Source organism: Tachypleus tridentatus, chromosome 8 (assembly GCF_004210375.1).
Source record: "Tachypleus tridentatus isolate NWPU-2018 chromosome 8, ASM421037v1, whole genome shotgun sequence".
In the NCBI taxonomy this organism is placed as follows: domain Eukaryota; kingdom Metazoa; phylum Arthropoda; class Merostomata; order Xiphosura; family Limulidae; genus Tachypleus; species Tachypleus tridentatus.
In genome coordinates this window covers 32,558,357-32,580,411 of record NC_134832.1, presented here as the reverse complement: position 1 = coordinate 32,580,411, position 22,055 = coordinate 32,558,357, and the positions used below count along the sequence as shown (strand labels likewise).

The window sequence follows — 22,055 nt, the reverse complement described above, 5'->3', positions numbered from 1 at the left end:
ATTTTGGCAGTTTCCTATCATTACTAGATATCAGTTTGATTAGTCTCCCAGAAAGTTAAGCTATAAAGGTTATTCAATGAATTTGCTTTTCAAATTATGAAGACGTGAAATAAAATTTATTGGAACTCTGAATGCTATCCTTCTAACCTACAGTTTGTTTGTTATTCACAAAGTTACACAAAGGGTTATCTGTGCTATGCCCACCACGGGTATCAAAACCCAGTTTCTAATAGTATAAATCCGTAGACATGCCGCTGTGCCAGGGGGGGGGATTGTGGCCTATTAGTTCAAACTTGATAATGCCTATGTGCAGAGAGCTTATTGTATGAAAGTTTAAAAAAACAACCACTTTTTATAAAACCAGCCACCCCTCAATGACACAGCGGCATGTCGGCAGACTGTGCTAAAAAACGGATTACGCAACCTGTGGTGGGCAGAGCACAGATAGCCCTTTGTGCAGCTTTATACTTAATGCAAAAAACAACAACAGTAAAACCAACCAAAGAATATTTTATCATTAACAAGTTTCGTAAGCAATTCGTAGTTTTTCGCTCCTGTACTTTAATTTTTGATACTCCTTTTTACGTATATTTCATTTGTTTAAACAATTATCAATAGTACGGCCAGGATTTCGTATTTTGCTTAATAGTAGTTGTTTTTTTTAATTGCTAGCCACATTGGGCTATCTGCCGAATCCAACGCGAGGAACATATCTTAACGTTGTAAGTTAAAGTATGTGAACCTATCGTTGTCCACCGGGGCTTCTTAAGAATGAAAGCAAAAGCGACGAGACTTTCATAACATACATAATGTAATTAATTACAGTGTTAGAAAGAGAATAGATTAGCTCAAATATTTCTGTGGAAATGCTTGCGTATTTGGTAAAGCTGTATTTATCTGTACATTTGGTGAAGATGTGTGTATTGCATAAAGATGCTTATGTGTATTTGATGATGGATTATATATTTTGTGCTTTAGATGAAGATGTGAGTATATTTGTGTATTTGGTAAATATGCGTATTTGTGTATATTGTGAAGAAATATGTATTTGACGAAGACGACCTTTTTGCGCATTTGGTAGATATGTGTGTATTTGTGTATTCCACTAAAGCCAGGTTCAACTGTTAGAGAGGTTTTCCCAAACATGGTTATTGCCGTACTGGTACTTATTACAGCTATGTAATCTTAAGAGACCACCCTAAGATCAATGGCAAAAGCGTTCATTACTTACTAACTCAAATCAAACAAATATTTGTATCCGCATGTGTTTGTTTATGTCTTCCTGCCAAAGAAACAAAGAAATTACCTTAGGAATTAAGCCGTTATATGTGTTTGTTTCTGTATTAGAAACACATAAACAATTAAACAGCTACATAAACGAAGAAATTACCTCAGCCATTAAACAGCCATCGTATGTGTTTGTTTCTGTGTTAGAATGATATAAACAAAAAAATTACCTCAGCCATTAAACATCTGTCATATGTGTTTATTTCTGTGTTAGAAAGACAAAAAATTAAACAGCTACATAAACAAAGAAAAATACCTCAGCTATTAAGCAATCGTCATATGTGTTTGTTTCTTTGTTAGAAAGACATAAACAATGAATCAGCTACATAAACAAAAAAAAAAATTACCTCAGCCATTAAACAGCCATCATAAATTTTGACCAGGCCTCCTCTTCTCATCTGAAGCTTAAACCGGCACAAAGGGCGTGATGACGTAAGATTTCTACACAAAAGAATCACAATACAGTTTTCAGTTACGTAAAATATATTTATTCGCCACATGACACAAGTCATGAGTTCTTATAATCATAGGCAGCCAACGAAATTATCAATATCTATTGTTTGCTTAAAACTTGGATCCTGTATTTCCGAACACATTAAAAGGACCTTTAATGTATAATACATATAATATTTTCATTTGAAACAAGCTCTCTATCTTACTTAGATTCTCCACGTGGATGACACGCCTGGAGTTCTGCAGGCCGAGATTCATCGTCGAGAACCATAACACTCCTGATGGGCATTCCTGGAAATAAACCCACACTGTGCTCAATACACATAAATGCAATAAATAAATTAATAAACGAGCGGAAATACCAGTCATTCAAGACACATTGGATACTATAATTACAACGAACTAGTTAAAAAATGTTATGTATATATATCCTTCTTCGCATGGCAGAAACAAGACATTTATCTTCACCCAGAAACAAACATTTCAATATGCAATTTCTCATTTATTTGACCAAGTGCAATTACTCTGGCATTTAGCATCCAACTGCTATCAGTTATACCACTCGTAAGTCTAACATTTTCTAAATACTATATTCATTAGTTTTGACACAACATAAATGGTATTCTGGGATACCCCTTTTACCTTAAGGGGTGGTAAAAAGAATCCTTAATCGACAAGCTTTTTTATGCAGCCGTTTGTGGCCCGGCATGGCCAAGCGTGTTAAGGTATACAACTCGTCATCTGAGGGTCGCGGGTTCGCATCCCCATCGTGCCAAACATGCTCGCCCTTTCAGCCGTGGGGGCGTTATAATGTGACGGTCAATCCCACTATTAGTTGGTAAAAGAGAAGCCCAAGAGTTGGCGGTGGGTGGTGATGACTAGTTGCCTTCCCTCTAGTCTTACACTGCAAAATTAGAGACGGCTAGCACAGATAGCCCTCGAGTAGCTTTGTGCGAAATTCAAAAACAAACAAGCAGCCGTTTGTGTTCTAGCCATCCCTAATTTAACAGTGTAAGACTATAAGGAAGGCAGCTAGTCATCACCACCCACCTCTAATTCTTGGGCTACTCTTTTTTTTTACCAATTCACAGTGGGATTTACCATCACATCATAACGCCCCCTCAGCCGTTTGTGAGAACGAACGAGTTTCAGGTCTACTTTGTGACAGCATCCAAAAGCGTGAACGGAAGTTATGATTGTTAATATTTTCTATTTATCAATGTTTTCAGTGTTGTTTAGTTTTGAATGTTAAATTAACTGATGTGTTCGAGAAGCATCGACGTAGAGATAAATTTTTATGCAAGCGTACAAAAGTTTCATTTATTATCCGTCACTTCTGTATGTAGCATGTTATGGCAATACATTACAGTTTTGTTTGTTTGGAATTAAACACAAAGCTGCGCAATGGGATATCCGTGTTCTGCCCACAACTGGTATCGAAACCCGGTTTCTAGCGGTGTGAATCCATAGGTATACGCTGTGCCACTGGGGGTCCATTATAGTTTATAATCTACTATGAAAAACGGTTTCTTCCAAAACATGTTCACGTCATTTTATTTTAATGCCTTAAAAGCATTTTTACAAGTGTGTGTGTGTGTGTGTTTCCATAGTCATTCAACATTACAATTGATTTCGTTATATTTGCTTACACTCAACGTTGTTAACCTTTTGTTAAGTTCAGTTTTCTTGGTACGTACTCCTAAGGTCTACGGGTTTAAATTACTAATATTTTTAAGTTATGCATATTAATGACACTAATTTAACCGTCTCGTCTGCATGTCACAACCTTGAGAGTACTAATATGGTCTTCAAATATCACAGCAATGGGCGTGGTCTGAGAAGTACAAAGACAAGGGGCGTTTTCCCACCATGATACAGAGAAGAGCTTCAGTTTAAATTTTTTTTATTGTTTTATTCCGCGGTTTTTTATCACTAGTTCCAAAATAAAAGTATATGTTATTGAGAATGGTGAAGGATTTTAATGCCATCTATAACAAACTGCTTATTAAAAACTGGTAAAATATACAAAGTGGGTTCATTATTGGGGCAAAAGAGGAATTACCAAGATCTTTGATATGGAATCTACAATCAAATCTCGTGATCAAAAAAAATACACTGAATTCAGTACACGATTTTTTATCTCATCAGCTGTATACAGTTAACTAACTTCTTGTCGGCCTGGCATGGCCAAATGGTTAGGGCATTCGACTGGTAATGTGATGATCGTGGGTTTGAATCCCCGTCACACTAAACATTCTCTCCCTTTAAGCCGTCGGGGCGTTATAATGTGACGGTCAATTCCACTTTTCATTGATAAAAGAGTAGCCCGAGAGTTGGCGGAGGGTGGTTTTGACTAGCTGCCTTCCCTCTAGTCTTACACTGCTAAATTAGGGAATTCTAGCGCAGATAGACCTCGTGTAACTTAGCGCGAAGTTACAACCAAATATAACAACCGTGAAATATTTTTAACACAACTATTTAGAGTTTTTCCTTGTTATTATACTTGTATCTTTCATGTTTTGAATCAGGTATGCTTTAAACAGTGTTACAACGATATATTTTCCTGCTGCCTCGTGTATCGTTAGTTTGTCCTTTGACAAGTAATTTAGATGTCGAACGGTAGAGGGAGATAGTTGTTCATAGTAGGCAATGAACTGTTGGGAACTACCCGATTACAACAAAATCTTTGTGGTAATTCAGAGTCATCTTCAAGGTCGTACCCTTGGAAATTGTATTGATATGCGTCATACAACCGAAACTGAGTTGGCGAAAGCGATAACAAATTAAACTTTTTACGCTCGCCAGGGTCAGGTCAAAGTGCGCATTCCACGACTTTTTAGTAAGTTAATTTTAAAATTCAATTAAGCTAGTTTATTATCGTACTAATAAACATGGTGTAAAAGCGTAATTAATAAATCAGATTTTAATATAAGTTTTAAAACCTCAATTTTATTAGTAAATATGTCAAAAATCATGAACCGAACATTATCCGAAATCTCATGTGAAAAGACAGATAAGAGAACGTTTGCCATTGTACGCATACGGAGTTGTGCCACAAAAGTTTGATATTCCACCATAAGATAAATTGTCGCACAAACCTAAGTTTCAGGTGTAAGATATGTGCAAGGTCATTGCACTTGTGAACGGTCCGAAGGTTGTAGATAACAAAAACATGGTTCCCTCACCTTACATAAGATAGTACACAAGCACTATGTTACCATGGCTCCCTCACCTTACATAAGATAGTACACAAGCACTGTGTTATCATGGCTTCCTCACCTTACATAAGATAGTACACAAGCACTATGTTGTCATGGCTCCCTCATCTTACATAAGATAGTACACAAACACTATGTTGTCATCGCTCTCTCACCTTACATAAGATAATACACAAGCACTATGTTGTCATGGCTCCCTCATCTTACATAAGATAGTACACAAGCACTATGTTACCATAGCTCCCTCACCTTACATAAGATAGTACACAAGCACCATGTTACCATGGCTCCCTCACCTTACATAAGATAGTACACAAGCACTATGTTACCATGGCTCCCTCACCTTACATAAGATAATACACAAGCACTATATTGTCATGGTTCCCTCATCTTACATAAGATAGTACACAAGCACTATGTTACCATGGCTCCCTCACCTTACATAAGATAGTACACAAGCACCATGTTACCATGGCTCCCTCACCTTACATAAGATAATACACAAGCACTATATTGTCATGGCTCCCTCATCTTACATAAGATAGTACACAAGCACTATGTTACCATGGCTCCCTCACCTTACATAAGATAGTACACAAGCACCATGTTACCATGGCTCCCTCACCTTACATAAGATAGTACACAAGCACTATGTTACCATGGCTCCCTCACCTTACATAAGATAGTACACAAGCACTATGTTGTCATGGCTCCCTCATCTTACATAAGATAGTGCACAAGCACTATGTTGTCATGGCTCCCTCATCTTACATAAGATAGTACACAAGCACTATGTTGTCATGGCACCCTCATCTTACATAAGATAGTGCACAAGCACTATGTTGTCATGGCTCCCTCATCTTACATAAGATAGTGCACAAGCACTATGTTATCATGGCTCCCTCATCTTACATAAGATAGTACACAAGCACTATGTTACCATGGCTCCCTCACCTTACATAAGATAGTACACAAGCACTATGTTGTCATGGCTCCCTCACCTTACATAAGATAATATACAAGCACTATGTTGTCATGGCTCCCTCATCTTACATAAGATAGTACACAAGCACTATGTTACCATGGCTCCCTCACCTTACATAAGATAGTACACAAGCACCATGTTACCATGGCTCCCTCACCTTACATAAGATAGTACACAAGCACTATGTTACCATGGCTCCCTCACCTTACATAAGATAGCACACAAGCACTATGTTGTCATGGCCCGGCATGGCCTAGCGCGTTAAGGCGTGCGCTTCGTAATCTGAGGGTCGCGGGTTCGCGCCCGAGTCGCGCCAAACATGCTAGCCCTCTCAGCCGTGGAAGCGTTATAATGTGACGGTCAATCCCACTATTCGTTGGTAAAAGAGTAGCTCAAGAGTTGGCGGTGGGTGGTGATGACTAGCTGCCTTCCCTCTAGTCTTACACTGCTAAATTAGGGACGGCTAGCACAGATAGCCCTCGAGTAGCTTTGTGCGAAATTCCAAAACAAACAAACAAAAAAATCATGGTTCCCTCACCTTACATAAGATAGTACACAAGCACTATGTTACCATGGTTCCTTCGCCTTACATAAGATAGTACACAAGCACTATGTTACCATGGTTCCTTCGCCTTACATAAGATAGTACACAAGCACTATGTTACCATGGTTCCTTCGCCTTACATAAGATAGTACACAAGCACTATGTTACCATGGTTCCTTCGCCTTACATAAGATAGTACACAAGCACTATGTTACCATGGTTCCTTCGCCTTACATAAGATAGTACACAAGCACTATGTTACCATGGTTCCTTCGCCTTACATAAGATAATACACAAGCACTATGTTATCATGGCTCCCTCACCTTACATAAGATAGTACACAAGCACTATGTTATCATGGCTCCCTCACCTTACATAAGATAGTACACAAGCACTATGTTACCATGGCTCTCTCACCTTACATAAGATAATACACAAGCACTATGTTATCATGGCTCTCTCACCTTACATAAGATAATACACAAGCACTATGTTATCATGGTTCCACACCTTACATAAGATAGTACACAAGCACTATGTTACCATGGCTCCCTCAACTTGCATGAGATAGTACACAAGCACTATGTTGCCATGCTTGTAGATGAAAAGCAGCAACCAATATTGTCAGTTTAGCTGTCATATTGAATCTTGTTCACATTCGTACAACATTTTGAGTCGATCTGTTGTCAACATTTTAGTACAATGAATCGCGTGGTGCAAATTAAACAAACCGGGAAACAACCTACGTAAAAAAACAAACGCTTCGACATCAGGTAATTTAGGGAAATTCATAAAAACTACATAAAAGTTTCATTTCTTATTAGCTATACCTCGGAAATTCGCTTTTGGATTTGTCAGAAGACCGTTTAAGTCGCTTGAGAATCGTATCATTGATATTGTATGATCCAGCAACACTTCATTACATATGATTAATAACCAGTTTCCTACATCGTTTCATTTCTGAATAATTTGATTGTTAATGGACATTCCAATTATCGATATAACAAAAACAAGCCCACATGCGCCTGGCATGGCTAGATGGTTAAGGCACTTGACTCGTAATCTGAGGGTCGCAGGTTCGAATCCCCGTCACACCAAACATGCTTCCTCTTTCAGCCGTGGGAACATTATAATGTGATGATCAATCCCACTATTCGTTGGTAAAAGTGTAGCCCAAATGTAGGCGGTGAGTGGTGATGACTAGCTACCTCAAATAGCTTTGCGCGAAATTCAAAACAAAACAAACAAGCCCACATAACTACGTTAAACTGTACAAAAAAACTCAGAGCAAAAATGAGCGTCTACACATAACTTGGGAAAATCCCTAAATGTAGAACAATATTACAAACATCAGTTGTGAACGGATGTGCATTATTTGTGGTTAATGGATAAAAAGTCAACTTAAAAATCACAGAAGCTAAGTTGATAATTTCGACCTAGACTAGACAGACTAACCAAAAGGACATGTTAACCGTTTTAGGCTTAGTAGCAGGACATTTTTTTTTTCAAAACGGACTACTTTTTTCTTGCATATTGAAACACTGTATAGATTTGAAATACAAAAACAACAGGCGTAAACTTCCTCCTTAACATTCTGTGTATATCAGTTTCGTTTTAATGTTATTATGAGTACATTAATAGGCAGGAAATTGGACACATTATAAGCAATATCTTTGTTAAAATTAAATAATTTCACAACTTTCATTTATAACTACTTAAATTCCTTGTTAATTACAGCTTTGAGTAATTATTACCTACAGTATAGGTGTCAGGCTCTGGTTTGAGAAATTCTTATCTTCAATATAGGTGTAGGCTATAGAGAATAATTCTTATATAAACTCTAATTGTCAGACTACAGTTTGAATAATTTTTATCTAAAATATAGGTGTCAGACTACAGGTTTAATACTTCTTATCTAAAGTATAGGTGTCAGACTAAAGGTTGAATACTTCTTATCTAAAGTATAGGTGTCAGACTAAAGGTTGAATACTTCTTATCTAAAGTATAGGTGTCAGACTAAAGGTTGAATACTTCTTATCTAAAGTATAGGTGTCAGACTAAAGGTTGAATACTTCTTATCTAAAGTATAGGTGTCAGACTAAAGGTTGAATACTTCTTATCTAAAGTATAGGTGTTAGATTACAGGTTGAATACTTCTTATCTAAAGTATAGGTGTCAGACTATAGGTTTAATACTTCTTATCTAAAGTATAGGTGTCAGACTACAGGTTTAATACTTCTTATCTAAAATATAGGTGTTAGATTACAGGTTTAGTACTTCTTATCTAAAGTATAGGTGTCAGACTAAAGGTTGAATACTTCTTATCTAAAGTATAGGTGTCAGACTAAAGGTTGAATACTTCTTATCTAAAGTATAGGTGTCAGACTAAAGGTTGAATACTTCTTATCTAAAGTATAGGTGTCAGACTAAAGGTTGAATACTTCTTATCTAAAATATAGGTGTTAGATTACAGGTTTAGTACTTCTTATCTAAAGTATAGGTGTCAGACTAAAGGTTGAATACTTCTTATCTAAAGTATAGGTGTCAGACTAAAGGTTGAATACTTCTTATCTAAAGTATAGGTGTCAGACTAAAGGTTGAATACTTCTTATCTAAAGTATAGGTGTCAGACTAAAGGTTGAATACTTCTTATCTAAAGTATAGGTGTTAGATTACAGGTTTAGTACTTCTTATCTAAAGTATAGGTGTCAGACTAAAGGTTGAATACTTCTTATTTAAAGTATAGGTGTCAGACTAAAGGTTGAATACTTCTTATCTAAAGTATAGGTGTCAGACTAAAGGTTGAATACTTCTTATCTAAAGTATAGGTGTCAGACTAAAGGTTGAATACTTCTTATCTAAAGTATAGGTGTTAGATTACAGGTTTAGTACTTCTTATCTAAAGTATAGGTGTCAGACTAAAGGTTGAATACTTCTTATCTAAAGTATAGGTGTCAGACTAAAGGTTGAATACTTCTTATCTAAAGTATAGGTGTTAGATTACAGGTTTAGTACTTCTTATCTAAAGTATAGGTGTCAGACTAAAGGTTGAATACTTCTTATCTAAAGTATAGGTGTTAGATTACAGGTTTAGTACTTCTTATCTAAAGTATAGGTGTCAGACTAAAGGTTGAATACTTCTTATCTAAAGTATAGGTGTCAGACTAAAGGTTGAATACTTCTTATCTAAAGTATAGGTGTCAGACTAAAGGTTGAATACTTCTTATCTAAAGTATAGGTGTCAGACTAAAGGTTGAATACTTCTTATCTAAAGTATAGGTGTTAGATTACAGGTTTAGTACTTCTTATCTAAAGTATAGGTGTCAGACTAAAGGTTGAATACTTCTTATCTAAAGTATAGGTGTTAGATTACAGGTTTAGTACTTCTTATCTAAAGTATAGGTGTCAGACTAAAGGTTGAATACTTCTTATCTAAAGTATAGGTGTCAGACTAAAGGTTGAATACTTCTTATCTAAAGTATAGGTGTTAGATTACAGGTTTAGTACTTCTTATCTAAAGTATAGGTGTCAGACTAAAGGTTGAATACTTCTTATCTAAAGTATAGGTGTCAGACTAAAGGTTGAATACTTCTTATCTAAAGTATAGGTGTCAGACTAAAGGTTGAATACTTCTTATCTAAAGTATAGGTGTCAGACTAAAGGTTGAATACTTCTTATCTAAAGTATAGGTGTTAGATTACAGGTTTAGTACTTCTTATCTAAAGTATAGGTGTCAGACTAAAGGTTGAATACTTCTTATCTAAAGTATAGGTGTCAGACTAAAGGTTGAATACTTCTTATCTAAAGTATAGGTGTCAGACTAAAGGTTGAATACTTCTTATCTAAAATATAGGTGTCTGACTCTGGTTTTGAGAAATTCGTTTCTGCAGTGTAGGCGCAGGTTACAGTCTGAGTGATTCTTATCTATAATACAGGCTCCAATTTTTCTGATTTTAAACGTTTCTAAATTACTTAATAACGGTCCATTATTTCATCTTTCCGTGATAACTCTGACGACGAGATAAATGCTTACAACGCAACATATCGTGAAATACAAAAGTTTACGCGGGGACGAAAAAAAATTGGTGAATACCAAAAAATCGACTTCTGATGTGTTTGACGTGACCATTATGTTAACAAGAAGAAAAAATTCGGATTTTTTCCCTTGGTCACTTTACCACTTCCCACATCCAGATATATACGAGGGAAGTTTGGTAACGCAAATATTCCATTTAGCACACGATCAGTTAGATGAGTAGCATAATAAAAATTAAGTATTGTTTCTTGAGATTACATCTCGTCAGGTGAGATAGATTACCATCACAATGTAAGTGTATATCTAGATTACCTTCACAGTGCAAGTGTATCTCTAGATTACCTTCATAATGTAACTGTATCTCTAGATTACCTTCATAATGTAAGTGTATCTCTAGATTACCTTCATAATGTAAGTGTATTTCGATAACAACCCGAACATCTAAATAGTGGAAAAGATTTTAAAAGAATTGTTACGAAGGAATGATCAAAGGTAAACTACTTTTATGTATCAGAATTGAAATAAATTTTGAAGGAAATTTTAGATTAATGAAGGTAAACCCAAGATAAAGTAGAAAACTAAATTCCAGTTGAATCTATTCCCACATAGTTAGGTAAAAATACAAAGTCTGTATAGTAAAAAAAGTGTAACATTATTTAAAGGTAGTTTAACCTTTATAAAACTAAATACAAGGACCTGTGATATGTTGTTCCTTGGTAAGACTGTTCAATCAAGATAGTAAGGTTTTTGTAATTCGAAGGTCGCAGATTCAAATCCCCATCACACCAAACATCCTTGCCCTTTCAATCGTATGGATGTTAATAGGTGACAGTCAATCCCAGTATTCGTTGGTAAAAGAGTAGTCCAAGAGTTTTAGGTGGGTGGTGATGACTATCTGCCTTCCCTCTAGTTTTCAACTGCTAAATTAGGGACGGCTAGCGCAGATAGCCCTCGTGCAGCTTTGTGCGAAATTCCAAAAATATTCAAGGTTTTTTACTAAAGTGATGCACACACCAAGTAAACTTCAGTCAGGACGAATTACAACTAATACAATGTACTTATATGAGGTAAACAAGCAATAACATTTCTTTAAGATTACAAAAATAACTAAATAAATATATATACATATACAAGGTGGATAGAATCAGGTAAAGAACAACAAACTATTTGTGTCTATAGTGAATTTACAGAAATTAATGTAATTCTCTCAACAGATTCTTACACCTACAAAAATCAACTAATAATTAGAAAATGTCAAACGCCTTGCTACAGACACACACACACACTCAGGAAAAAAACACTGAAAGAGGATATTCTTTCCATGTGACAGTGCTAAAATGGACATGTGTTGGTGTTGAGTTCTCCGAGCTGAAGGGACTTCCTACACGTGGTTACCACCTGTCGTATACTATTTACAAATTTCCAGCCATGTGGCGGTATTTTTGTTTTTCGTACCGAACACATGTACCTAATTCTATTTAACACGTTTTTTTTTCCTTGTTTTGTTTTTCAATGAAAACTTTCGTAAAGAGTAGCGACCTATCCATGACTTTTGTTGTATTGATTTACACAGTGGTGAACGTGTTTTGAGAAAGTGTCAGTAAAAATGTTTAGCACAAATAACACACACATATGCACATAATTTTTACAGCAAAAAAAAAAAAAAAGCTTCATTTCAGTCGACAAGGAAAAGCGGGTTCTGAGCCATTCAAATTAAGAAATGATATGCGAGCTGTGTTCCTTGTAAAACGGCTTCACTCCAGTGGATCGTGTCTTGTATGCCTACATATCACATTCAACGTTGACTAGGATAAGCAAGTTTTGAAATATTCCAATTAATTTAAAAAATCATATTGAGCTGGGTTCTTTGGAATACGGCTTCACTCCAGTTTGTTTGTTTGTTTTTGAATTTTTCGTAAAGCTACACGAGTGCTATCTGCGCTAGCCGTCCCTAATTTAGCAGTATAAGAGTAGAGGAAAGGAAGCTAGTCATCATCACCCACCGCCAATGCTTGGGCTACTTTTTTGCCAACGAATAGTGGAATTGACCGTCACTTTATAACGCTCTCGCGGCTGAAAGGGCGAGCATGTTTGGTTGGACGGGGATTAGAACTCGCGACCCTCGAGTCGAGTGTCTTAACCATCTGGCCATGCCTGGGCCATCAGGTCTAGTATGACTATATATCACATTCAACGTTGACTAGGATAAGCAAGTTTTTAACCAATCCAATTAAGCGATCATATGTGAGCTGTGTTCTTGTCCACAAGTTTAACGACATACAATCTAATCATTAAGCATACACATCTTTATCACTATATATATATTATATATATGTGTGTGTGTGAGATAGTGAGGGAGTGATATAATGTAATAAAATAGGTATACCAAGTTTCACTATTCGAGCGGGATGCGGCTCATTTGTTGGCCTGTTTGCTCCGTATCGCAAGGTCCAGGGTTCGACACGTGACTCCGTTTAACACACTTCGCACTTTCAACTATGGGCGCGTTAAAGAAGTAAGAGTCAGTTCCATTCTTTGGTTCATAAAGCTGCACAAAGCGCAGTTAGGGAGGGGTTACTACTGGCTACCTTCCTTCTAGGGAATAATTTTAAATTAAGGGCAACTTTAACCGAACCTTATAAATACCTAGTCCTTTAGTCCACTTTCACTAGTTGCGCCATTCGAGTTAAATATTCCACTTATTAGATATTACCTTCATACATTTACAAAATCAGGGCCTTTTGTGTCAGACATTTTCAAATCTTAAAGAGTATAAAACAAGCCGCTGTAACCCTCGGTGCCTCAGCGACCAGCTTATACAAGTTTCGGAGCTCAGCGTTGAAGTTAGAGGTTCGATCCCTGTGGTTGTACAGTGCAGATAATCCTTTGTGCAGCTTTGCTCTTAAACAAAAGAAACGAATTGCAAAATGAAGAAAGTAATATATACTCCACTGACAAAAATCTTAGAGGCCTAAAAGGAAGTAAAACAAAGAGCTGCATTTGACAGTTCCCAGCTGAAAGAAAATCCTTTTAAACACGTCTAGTCTCAGACAAAGCTGGTAATATCTAGAGAAACTGAAGTTCCTTTCGGTTAACAATAAGCTAAAAGTCTGTAGGTTTCACGGCAACAAACCCGTACTCTCGTAAAAAACTTCCTTTTTTCCTTCTCAGATACCGGAAGTCTTTTTTCCTTGCTAATTATTCACTGTGAAACAAAACGTATAAAATATCCGAGAGTGTGACGAGTAGAAATGTTTCAAGTCGCAGGTTTAGTTGGAACTAAAATCAGGGGAATAACATATTCAAAAGAATTCCTTCATGACGACGTGAAGCGAGATATGGGAAAATAAAATACATCACGGAATTAGTTACTCAAATCTAAATATAGAGACGATGTGTGTATGTTATCAAGCTTCGTCCAGAATTGGTCTCCCCAATTACTATAATTATTTGTATGGTAACTGGTAAGGGTGTGAAATGGCTATTTAGATTTAAAAGCGGGGTATGCAATTAGCATCTAATGAGGGGTTTAACTGCAAAAGAAGGGAAGTAGGGGGAACATTATCTAACGTGAACTTCTGTATAATTCCTGCTTCTTCAACCTGCAACTAGTATAATAAAGCAGTGAAAGTTGATATAAAAATTAATCGTATCATACAACGTTTTCTCACGCTTACTATGGGTGAATTGGGAGAAAAGTTGTATGATATTTTCCACCATAATCACCCGTAGCTAGATTGTAAGCCTTTAAAATCAAACATAACTTGGTTTACACAGAATCACGACTATGATTTATTAACACCTTCTTAATTTGTCCTATTTGTCCATAATATTCTCAGTTTGACATTTCAATGATATGGTTTAGGTTTTTTTCTTTCTTTCATATCACCTACAGAAGCCTTTTTTTTTTTCAAACGTAATTAGTTTTAATGATAGTAAGGAATCTAAAAGCAAGACTGAAATGATGATTGGTTTTAATGCACACTCAACGTTTATTTACTGAACATAGTATAAAACAGTTGTGTCCAACCGCCAGTCAGTCCACAGAAAGAAATTTTAGCTGGTCCACAAAATAGTTACGAAAAAAACAAAAGGTGTGCTTTAAAATATATTCACTTAAGTATATCGTTCTGTAATGTATTGTAAAAGTGTTGTTTTTAAGAAATATACAAATGTTCGAAGTGGTCCGTAAATTTTGGGATCAGAACTAGCTGGTCGAAAATAAAATAAGTTTGTAAATCGCAGATAGCCCCTTCTGAAACTTCGCGCTTAAGCCAAACAACCAAAACTATTTCAAAAGAGATGATTATTTGCATTCTCACCCACATTAACTTTTCATATCTTAGTCACAAGGTTATTGCAAGAAGTCCTTTAGAATTACGTATACAATTCTATATTTATCAGTGTAATTCCAACGAGTACACAGTACGCAAGGCTACACGGGAAACAAAAGACATCCTCGAGAGCCAACATTGGCTCATCTTCTACTTAAACAAACACATTAAACAAATTCTGTAAACCATCACTTTTACCCTATCTCTTCCCACAAGACCGTGGGCAGGGAAGCTGTAAACGTAATTTGTTTTTCCTTACACCCTTATTTGTTTAGGTTCTCTTAATTCTAAAGAAACGTCCCAAGACGACATATGTGGTTTCGATTCTAGTGTTTTGTGAATCATACGCGTAAGCAGGAAAGGGAGGTTGGTGAGTTGAGAGAAAAACCCTAAAATACAGCTATATATATATATTTAAAAAAAAAAAAAGTACACACAGCTACAGATGCTATCAAAATGCTCGATTTTCAATGAAAATTGCAAAGTGTTTGAAAAGAGCTTGCGCTCGAGCCTTCCATTATGGCTTCGTTATCATTTCTTTTTTTCTTTTCTTTATAAATTTTTACCACCCGCCCCCTAGAACAGTTCGCATTTATCCCTAAACAATAAACAAATAATATTCTCTTTTCCAAAATGCAAACGGACGCCATTTCGTAGACTGCCATTCGAAAAACTTTAGGATTTCTTTTTTCATATGAAATTATTTAAATACGTTTTCGTCATCAAGGTTGGTAAGCATCCTAGCGTTTCCTGGGTTTAAGGTGTGCATTGTTAATTATCCTTCAGTTTATATTAATGAGTGCAATCTATATAGTACAGATCCTCGTATACTAGTTATTGTTTAGGAATTTTAGGTTGTTCTACATAAGACACTAAATTATTTATATTTTACTACGCCAGCGCGTGAAAATAATTCCAATGTACCATAAAACACATAACAGTTACATATAAACTCTATCGTCTAGGCCTAGCATGGTTAGGTGGTTAGAACGTTCGACTCGTAATCTGAGGGTCGCAGATTCGAATTCCCCTCACACCATACATGCTCGCTCTTTCAACCGTGGGGGACGTTATAATGTTACACTCAATCCCACTATTCGTTGAGAAAAGAGTAAGCCAGGAGTTGGCGGTAGGTGGTGATGACTAGCTGCTTTCCTTCTAATCATATACTGTTAAATAAGGTACGGCTGGCGCATATAACTTTCGTGTAGCTTTGCACAAAATTTAAAAAAACAAAATCTATTACCTGTTCAACTTCTTTGACAAAAAAGGTGACCGAAGTCCACTCTGAGGGTCACCTAATTAACCATTTGCACCAGAATTCAGTAGTGCCTTATCTGTTAGTCAGTTAATAGACGCTAAAACGACGTCACATAAAAGACGTTTAACGTGGTAATTTATACTGTCGTGAAGTCAATATTTGTTTTTGTTTATTTTGAATTTTGACAAATGACATATAAGCTTTAAAAACAAACATCTAATGATATTTAAGAAACGTACTCCCAAGACCGAACATTGTCAAGTCGAACAACAAGGCTTAATAAATAGTTTCGTAAATTTCTTAATGTCATAGTTGTTTAGCATGAGCCCAGGCATGGCCAGTTGGTTAAGGCACTCGACTCGTAATCCAATGGTCGTGGGTTCAAATCTCCGTCACACCAAACATGCTCGCCCTTTCAGTCATGGGGACGTTATAATGTGATGGTCATCGCACAATTCCTTGGTACAGATTATTAAGTATTCTAGTGTATAGTAGATTTGAGGTACAGATTATTAAGTGTCCTAGTGTTTCCTTAAACCTAATGTAGCAGCTATCGGTAATAAATTCACAAAAAATGTCACAAATGACTTACAATAAGTGTCATGTTGGTATGGATACACTAGTCAAACAAGCACGAGGTTATTCATGGATCGAATATCAATAATTACAGGCAGGTAGGTAAAAATATATTCAGATTAAATTTTCATTTATTACCTGTTTTTCGCATCCAAACTTCCATCGTGAGATAGAATAAATTTGGATCTCGATGCTTCATTCGAAATTTATTTAACAACACTCGGACTACTTCTTTGCTCGTAGTTTCGGGCGTTATACAAAGCGTTTTGTACTCCATATCGGCACACAAGACACGAGTATAAATTTTCAGCATCACCTGGAATTAAGTAAATAACAAACATCGTTTTGAAAATAATCAACATACATGTGTATGTTTAAATACCAAACCTATATATATACATTTACGTCCGATGTATTTTATTACACAGTTAGATAAACAAAATATTAAGACAAAAAACACGTAAACAATAGATTTAAATGTGGTTTATGTTTGCACATTTTTAACCAAGAATTTAATAATAATAGCGAATATCGTGATGACCATTACCACTCTTTTGCTATAACCTGGAAAGCTATTAGAATTCTTTATAAAAGTTCTTCTTTCAAAATATGTACATTTCTAAATGTCGAAACTGGATTCAGTATAAAACCGAATGTTACTCTGTTTAGTTTAGAACAAAGACACACTGAGCTATCTGCTATTTCCACTGCGTGGAATCGAACGCCGGGTTTTAACGTTTTAAATTGTAGACTTATCGCCGTCACAAAAGGAGACAAACAAATACAACTCCTATAATAATCAACTTTAATAAATAGCAACGTTTTCGTTTTGTTTTTTTTATTTCGCGCAGAGCTACACGAGGGCTATTTGCGTTAGTCCTCCATAATTTAGCAGTGTAAGACTAGAAGGAAGGCAGCTAGTCATCACCACCCACCGCCAACGCTTAGGCTACTCTTTTTACCAACGAATAGTGGCATTGACTGTGTGATTACAACGCCCTCACGGCTGAAAGGGTGAGCGTATTATGTGCGACTGGGATTCGAACCCGCGACCCTCGGATTACGAGTCGAGCGCCTTAATTACCTAGCCGTGTCGGGCCAAGAACAGGTAGAAATTTAAACTGAAAGTTGTTTAAATCCAATTAAAGGCACTAAATTTCATTAGATTTCTTTAATGCATGAATGTTTTGAGTGATATGCGCAAGGCAGCAACATAAATTAACATTGGTAAGTTGATATTGCATAATTTGTGGTTTCTAGGTTTAATTTGAATTTCGCGCAAAGCTATATCAGGGTTGTCTTCGCTATTCGTCCCTAATTTAGCAGTGAAAAAAGTAGAAGGAATGCAGCTAGTCATCACCACCCACCGTTAACTTTTGGGCTGCTCTTTTACTAACGAATAGTAGGATTGATCGTACTACGTAATAATAACGACTCCACGGCTGAAGGGGTGAGCATATTTGATTAGACTTTAACATTTAAGAAAATTTACGTTTTTACGGATTCTTCAATCTAGGAATTTAGTTTTGAAGGATACTACTTAAAGGTTTAATACTAACGAAACTCCTAATTTTATTTTTCCATATTATTTTCCAGAAATAAATAATAATAAACAACAAGAAATATGTATGCATAAGGCGTTTGTTTGATTGTTTTGCTATTATACACAAAGATACACAAAGGGCAACATGTGATCTGCCCACTAGCCTACCACTGGTATCGAAATCCGGTTTCTAGAAGTATAAATCCACAGACATACAACTGTGTCACTTGGGGGGCTATATAAAGCGATAAGATACAAATAAATTTACGAATTAATGAGGGTTTTGTACTAAATACGATTACTGACGCTAAACATCCTGTAGTGGGTTAGTTTTGCATATTAGCACCTTCTAACGTCCACAGCGATGTTTAGAAAGAAAACGAAATCCCTTATTTTATCCTCATAATACTAGCTTTTATTTAAATAAAATATGCAAGGAAGTTTATTTTCAGCCCATGTTTGTTTTTTTCTGTTGTACACGGTTTACTGATAGAGTAACTAAATTTCCAGGGAGAGAAAACTGGGACTTTTTTTCCCTTTCGGAGTAATACTATAACAGCCCTGAAAGAGGTTCAATTAGAATAACATACTTTTTACGTTTACCAAATAGCCTGATGTTTATTGCATCGCGTTTTAAAACCACAAACAAGGAAAATTTTGTTAAAAGTTTATATAGTTAAAAGCAATGGATAAAGTTAAAAATAACACGCCTAAGTTGTTGTGAACCTACTTAAATCTCAATTCTCACAGCTGCCCAAAGACAAGTTAAGCTGGAAAAATAAGTTCTCAGTGTGATTTGTCTTTGAGAAGTGATTCTCCAAGTACGATTAAAAGGAACTGTGTTTAACAACATACTATAGATGTCAAAATCAATTTGAGGCACAGAGAAACTGTTACTTTCGTTGTTTCTGATCGGAACAAAACAAAACGAGGAAATACTGGAACATTTGGTAGTTAGGAAATAGTTTAGCCATTTCTAGCTTCGCCTGTTTTAAAACTAGATGTAAACATCCCACTGTGCGCCTGGTTTATATATATATCATATAGTGCTCAGTTATAGGTGTCGGTTACCCAAATTGTTTGAGTTTTATCATGTAGTTAAAAAGTTTAATTTCGACTCAATACGATCAGTTTATCGTTTAACGCATGCGCAGCTTATCGAAGTGAATATCTTCCAATAGCGACGAGTAAATGATTTCCGTGGACTGAGATAACCATTTCAACTATAGCCTAGAAATGGAACTTCAGAGCACATTTTCTTTTGTATTATTTTTTTTGTTCTAAGGTTACATAATAACTGTTTTGTGATGAAGACAAAACAGAGCTTATGAAGTTGCTATTTCAGTTTAAGCTTTTAACTCAAAAGTAATGAATACAAAAAATATACTTTTCTGGAAATCGAATACCCTGTCCTGTTTGTTGATTCAGTAATCATGGAGTCTCTGTCAAAACGTATTATTACTTACTTATTTACGTTTATATTAAATATGAAAACTCAGTGCCAAACATACTTTTATTTACAATGTGTATTTTATTTTTCAGAGTATTTGCACATGTGTTAACATACTTTGGGATCGACTTCTCTTCATATATTATATGAATCTAAACCAGTTACGTTTTTAACGCATTTGAAATGTCACGTCAAAATAGCATACATTGAGAAACTCAGTAACGGCTATCTTCATAAAAATAATTATATTATTTTAGTATATGCTAAATGATTTGTTTTGCATTTCGCGCAAAGCTACACGAGGGCTATCTGCGCTAGCCGTCCCTAATTTTGAAGTGTAACACTAGAGGGAATACAGCTATTCATCACCACCCACTGCCAACTCTTGGGCAACTCTTTTACCAACGAATAGTGGGATTGACCGTTACATTATAACGCCCCCACAGCTGGAAGGGCGAGCATGTTTGGTGCGACGGGGATTCGAACCCGTGACCCTCAGATTACAGTCGAGTGCTTTTAACCACCTGGCCATTCGTTGGTAAAAGAGTAGCCCAAGTTTTGTGGTGGTGGTGATGACTAGCTGCCTTCCCCCTAGTCTTACACTGCTAATTTATGGACGGGTAAAAGCAGATATCCCTCGTCTACCTTTGCGCAAAATTTAAAAAAATAACAACAATTACTGATAAAATGAGTTTTTCTTTGAAAACCGTTTTTCAGTTGACAACGAGATGAGTCATTCCTGACTAAGTAGCGAGTGTGGAGAAAGGAAACAATAAGAGTCACACTTCCGTGCACACAGTTATATCTTACATTAATGCGCTTCGCACATCCACTCTTTGTGGCGAGAGAAACCGAACATTATCGGCAGTCTATGATAGATGAAAGTCAAATATGATTTCATTTTATACGAATAAAAACGCTGACATTATCTTGCTGAATACGCAATGCTAAGTCTTCCATCTTTACTAAGCCGCATTTTTCTTAATTAAATTTTTTTTGTCTCTTACTCTGCCTGAATATTTTCATTCTGGAACTAATTCAATAAACTGCATACCCGTGAGCGATGCTTCAATTATATTTACGGAATACCAATTCATTAGTTAATAAACCACACGGAAAACATGAACAAATTATTTCTATACAAAGTATTTCGTCTTTCTTTTTACTATAATGTTTTTCTTTGGATATTTCAACCAAGCCTACGAATATAAACAAAAACCAAACAATGATTAAACTTCTAGCTTTATAGAGTCTGCCGAGGCCCTAAAAATTAGCGTGCCCAGATTGTAAATCCGAGGATTCGTGACTTATGGCTCGTTGCTACTATAACAGTAATGTTCAAGTCACATTACCAGATCAGACAAGATTAACCAACACGTTGTAACCAGTGGGCGTACTCACTAGCTGCCTTCCCTCTAAGTGTTTTAGTTAACAAGAGAAAATCTTCAGTAGCCGCGGCTGTAATTAGTTCTCAGACTGTTTAAGAGATGGAGCCATGATCTAAATGTTTGTTCTTGAAAAAAACTTTAAAAACTCAAAGTCGCTTTATAAGCCGCTATGGCACGGCTGCAAATTGAGGCAGGCGATGCGCAGGTGGTTTTTGTGGAGTTTTTTGTGCGAAATTCAAAAAACACAGAAAGACTGCGTCTTCCTCATTCCATCAACCATTAACACACATACATTCTGAAGTATATTTTTCAGCTCCTGTGGTTTAGCACCATCAGTTACCTTAAAACACTTCCTTTTCAGTCTTAACGTAAATATCGGACTAAAGACGTAACTTAAAACCGGATCTCGAAGAATGGTGAAAGCAAACAATTCTTTTAAACACATTTTTTCGAACGTTTTTATCATAAACTGTGTGTGTTTAACCGTGCTGAAGAAAACACGGCAAGTTTTTTTTTTTACACAAATACTGACTTTCTAATAATAATTATTAACACGGATGTTTGTTTCCGAGCACGTGAAATGACGTGAGCGATAAATCATGAAAAGAAAAATAGCCGTCTATCATTAACAACCACTGAACCCTAACTACCTAAATAATTATCAAAACGAAACTGTTGCAGTTTTGTTCATATATTTTACTGACAACTGCCGACTGAATGTACTGAAAGTCTCTCTTATGTTTATTTGCTTTAGTGTAAAACTACATAATAGATTATCTAATCTCGGTTCACCTCGAGGACTCAAACCTCAACTTTTAGCATCTCAATCCGTGATGACGAGAAAACCCACTTCTAGAGAAAAATATGGATAGAGAAAACTCTATGTAGATGAGCGAACAACGTTTCGACTTTTTAACGATGACTGAAGAATGTCGAAACGTTGTTCGCTCCTCTACATAGAGTTTTCTCTACCAATACCA

At 36.1% G+C, this 22,055-nt stretch overlaps 1 protein-coding gene across 1 annotated transcript in view; it reads right to left on the bottom strand.

Annotated features, from left to right (window-relative positions):
• LOC143222114 (uncharacterized) overlaps positions 1 to 22,055 on the bottom strand; it is a 51,447-nt gene that overhangs the window by 8,749 nt on the left and 20,643 nt on the right. The window contains exons 2-4 of the mRNA XM_076448089.1: positions 16,833 to 17,010; positions 1,947 to 2,031; positions 1,635 to 1,728 (exon numbers count right to left, since the gene is read on the bottom strand). Of these exons, the coding sequence (XP_076304204.1) occupies positions 1,635 to 1,728; positions 1,947 to 2,031; positions 16,833 to 17,010 (357 nt within the window). The remainder of the gene's footprint in view (positions 1 to 1,634; positions 1,729 to 1,946; positions 2,032 to 16,832; positions 17,011 to 22,055) is intronic.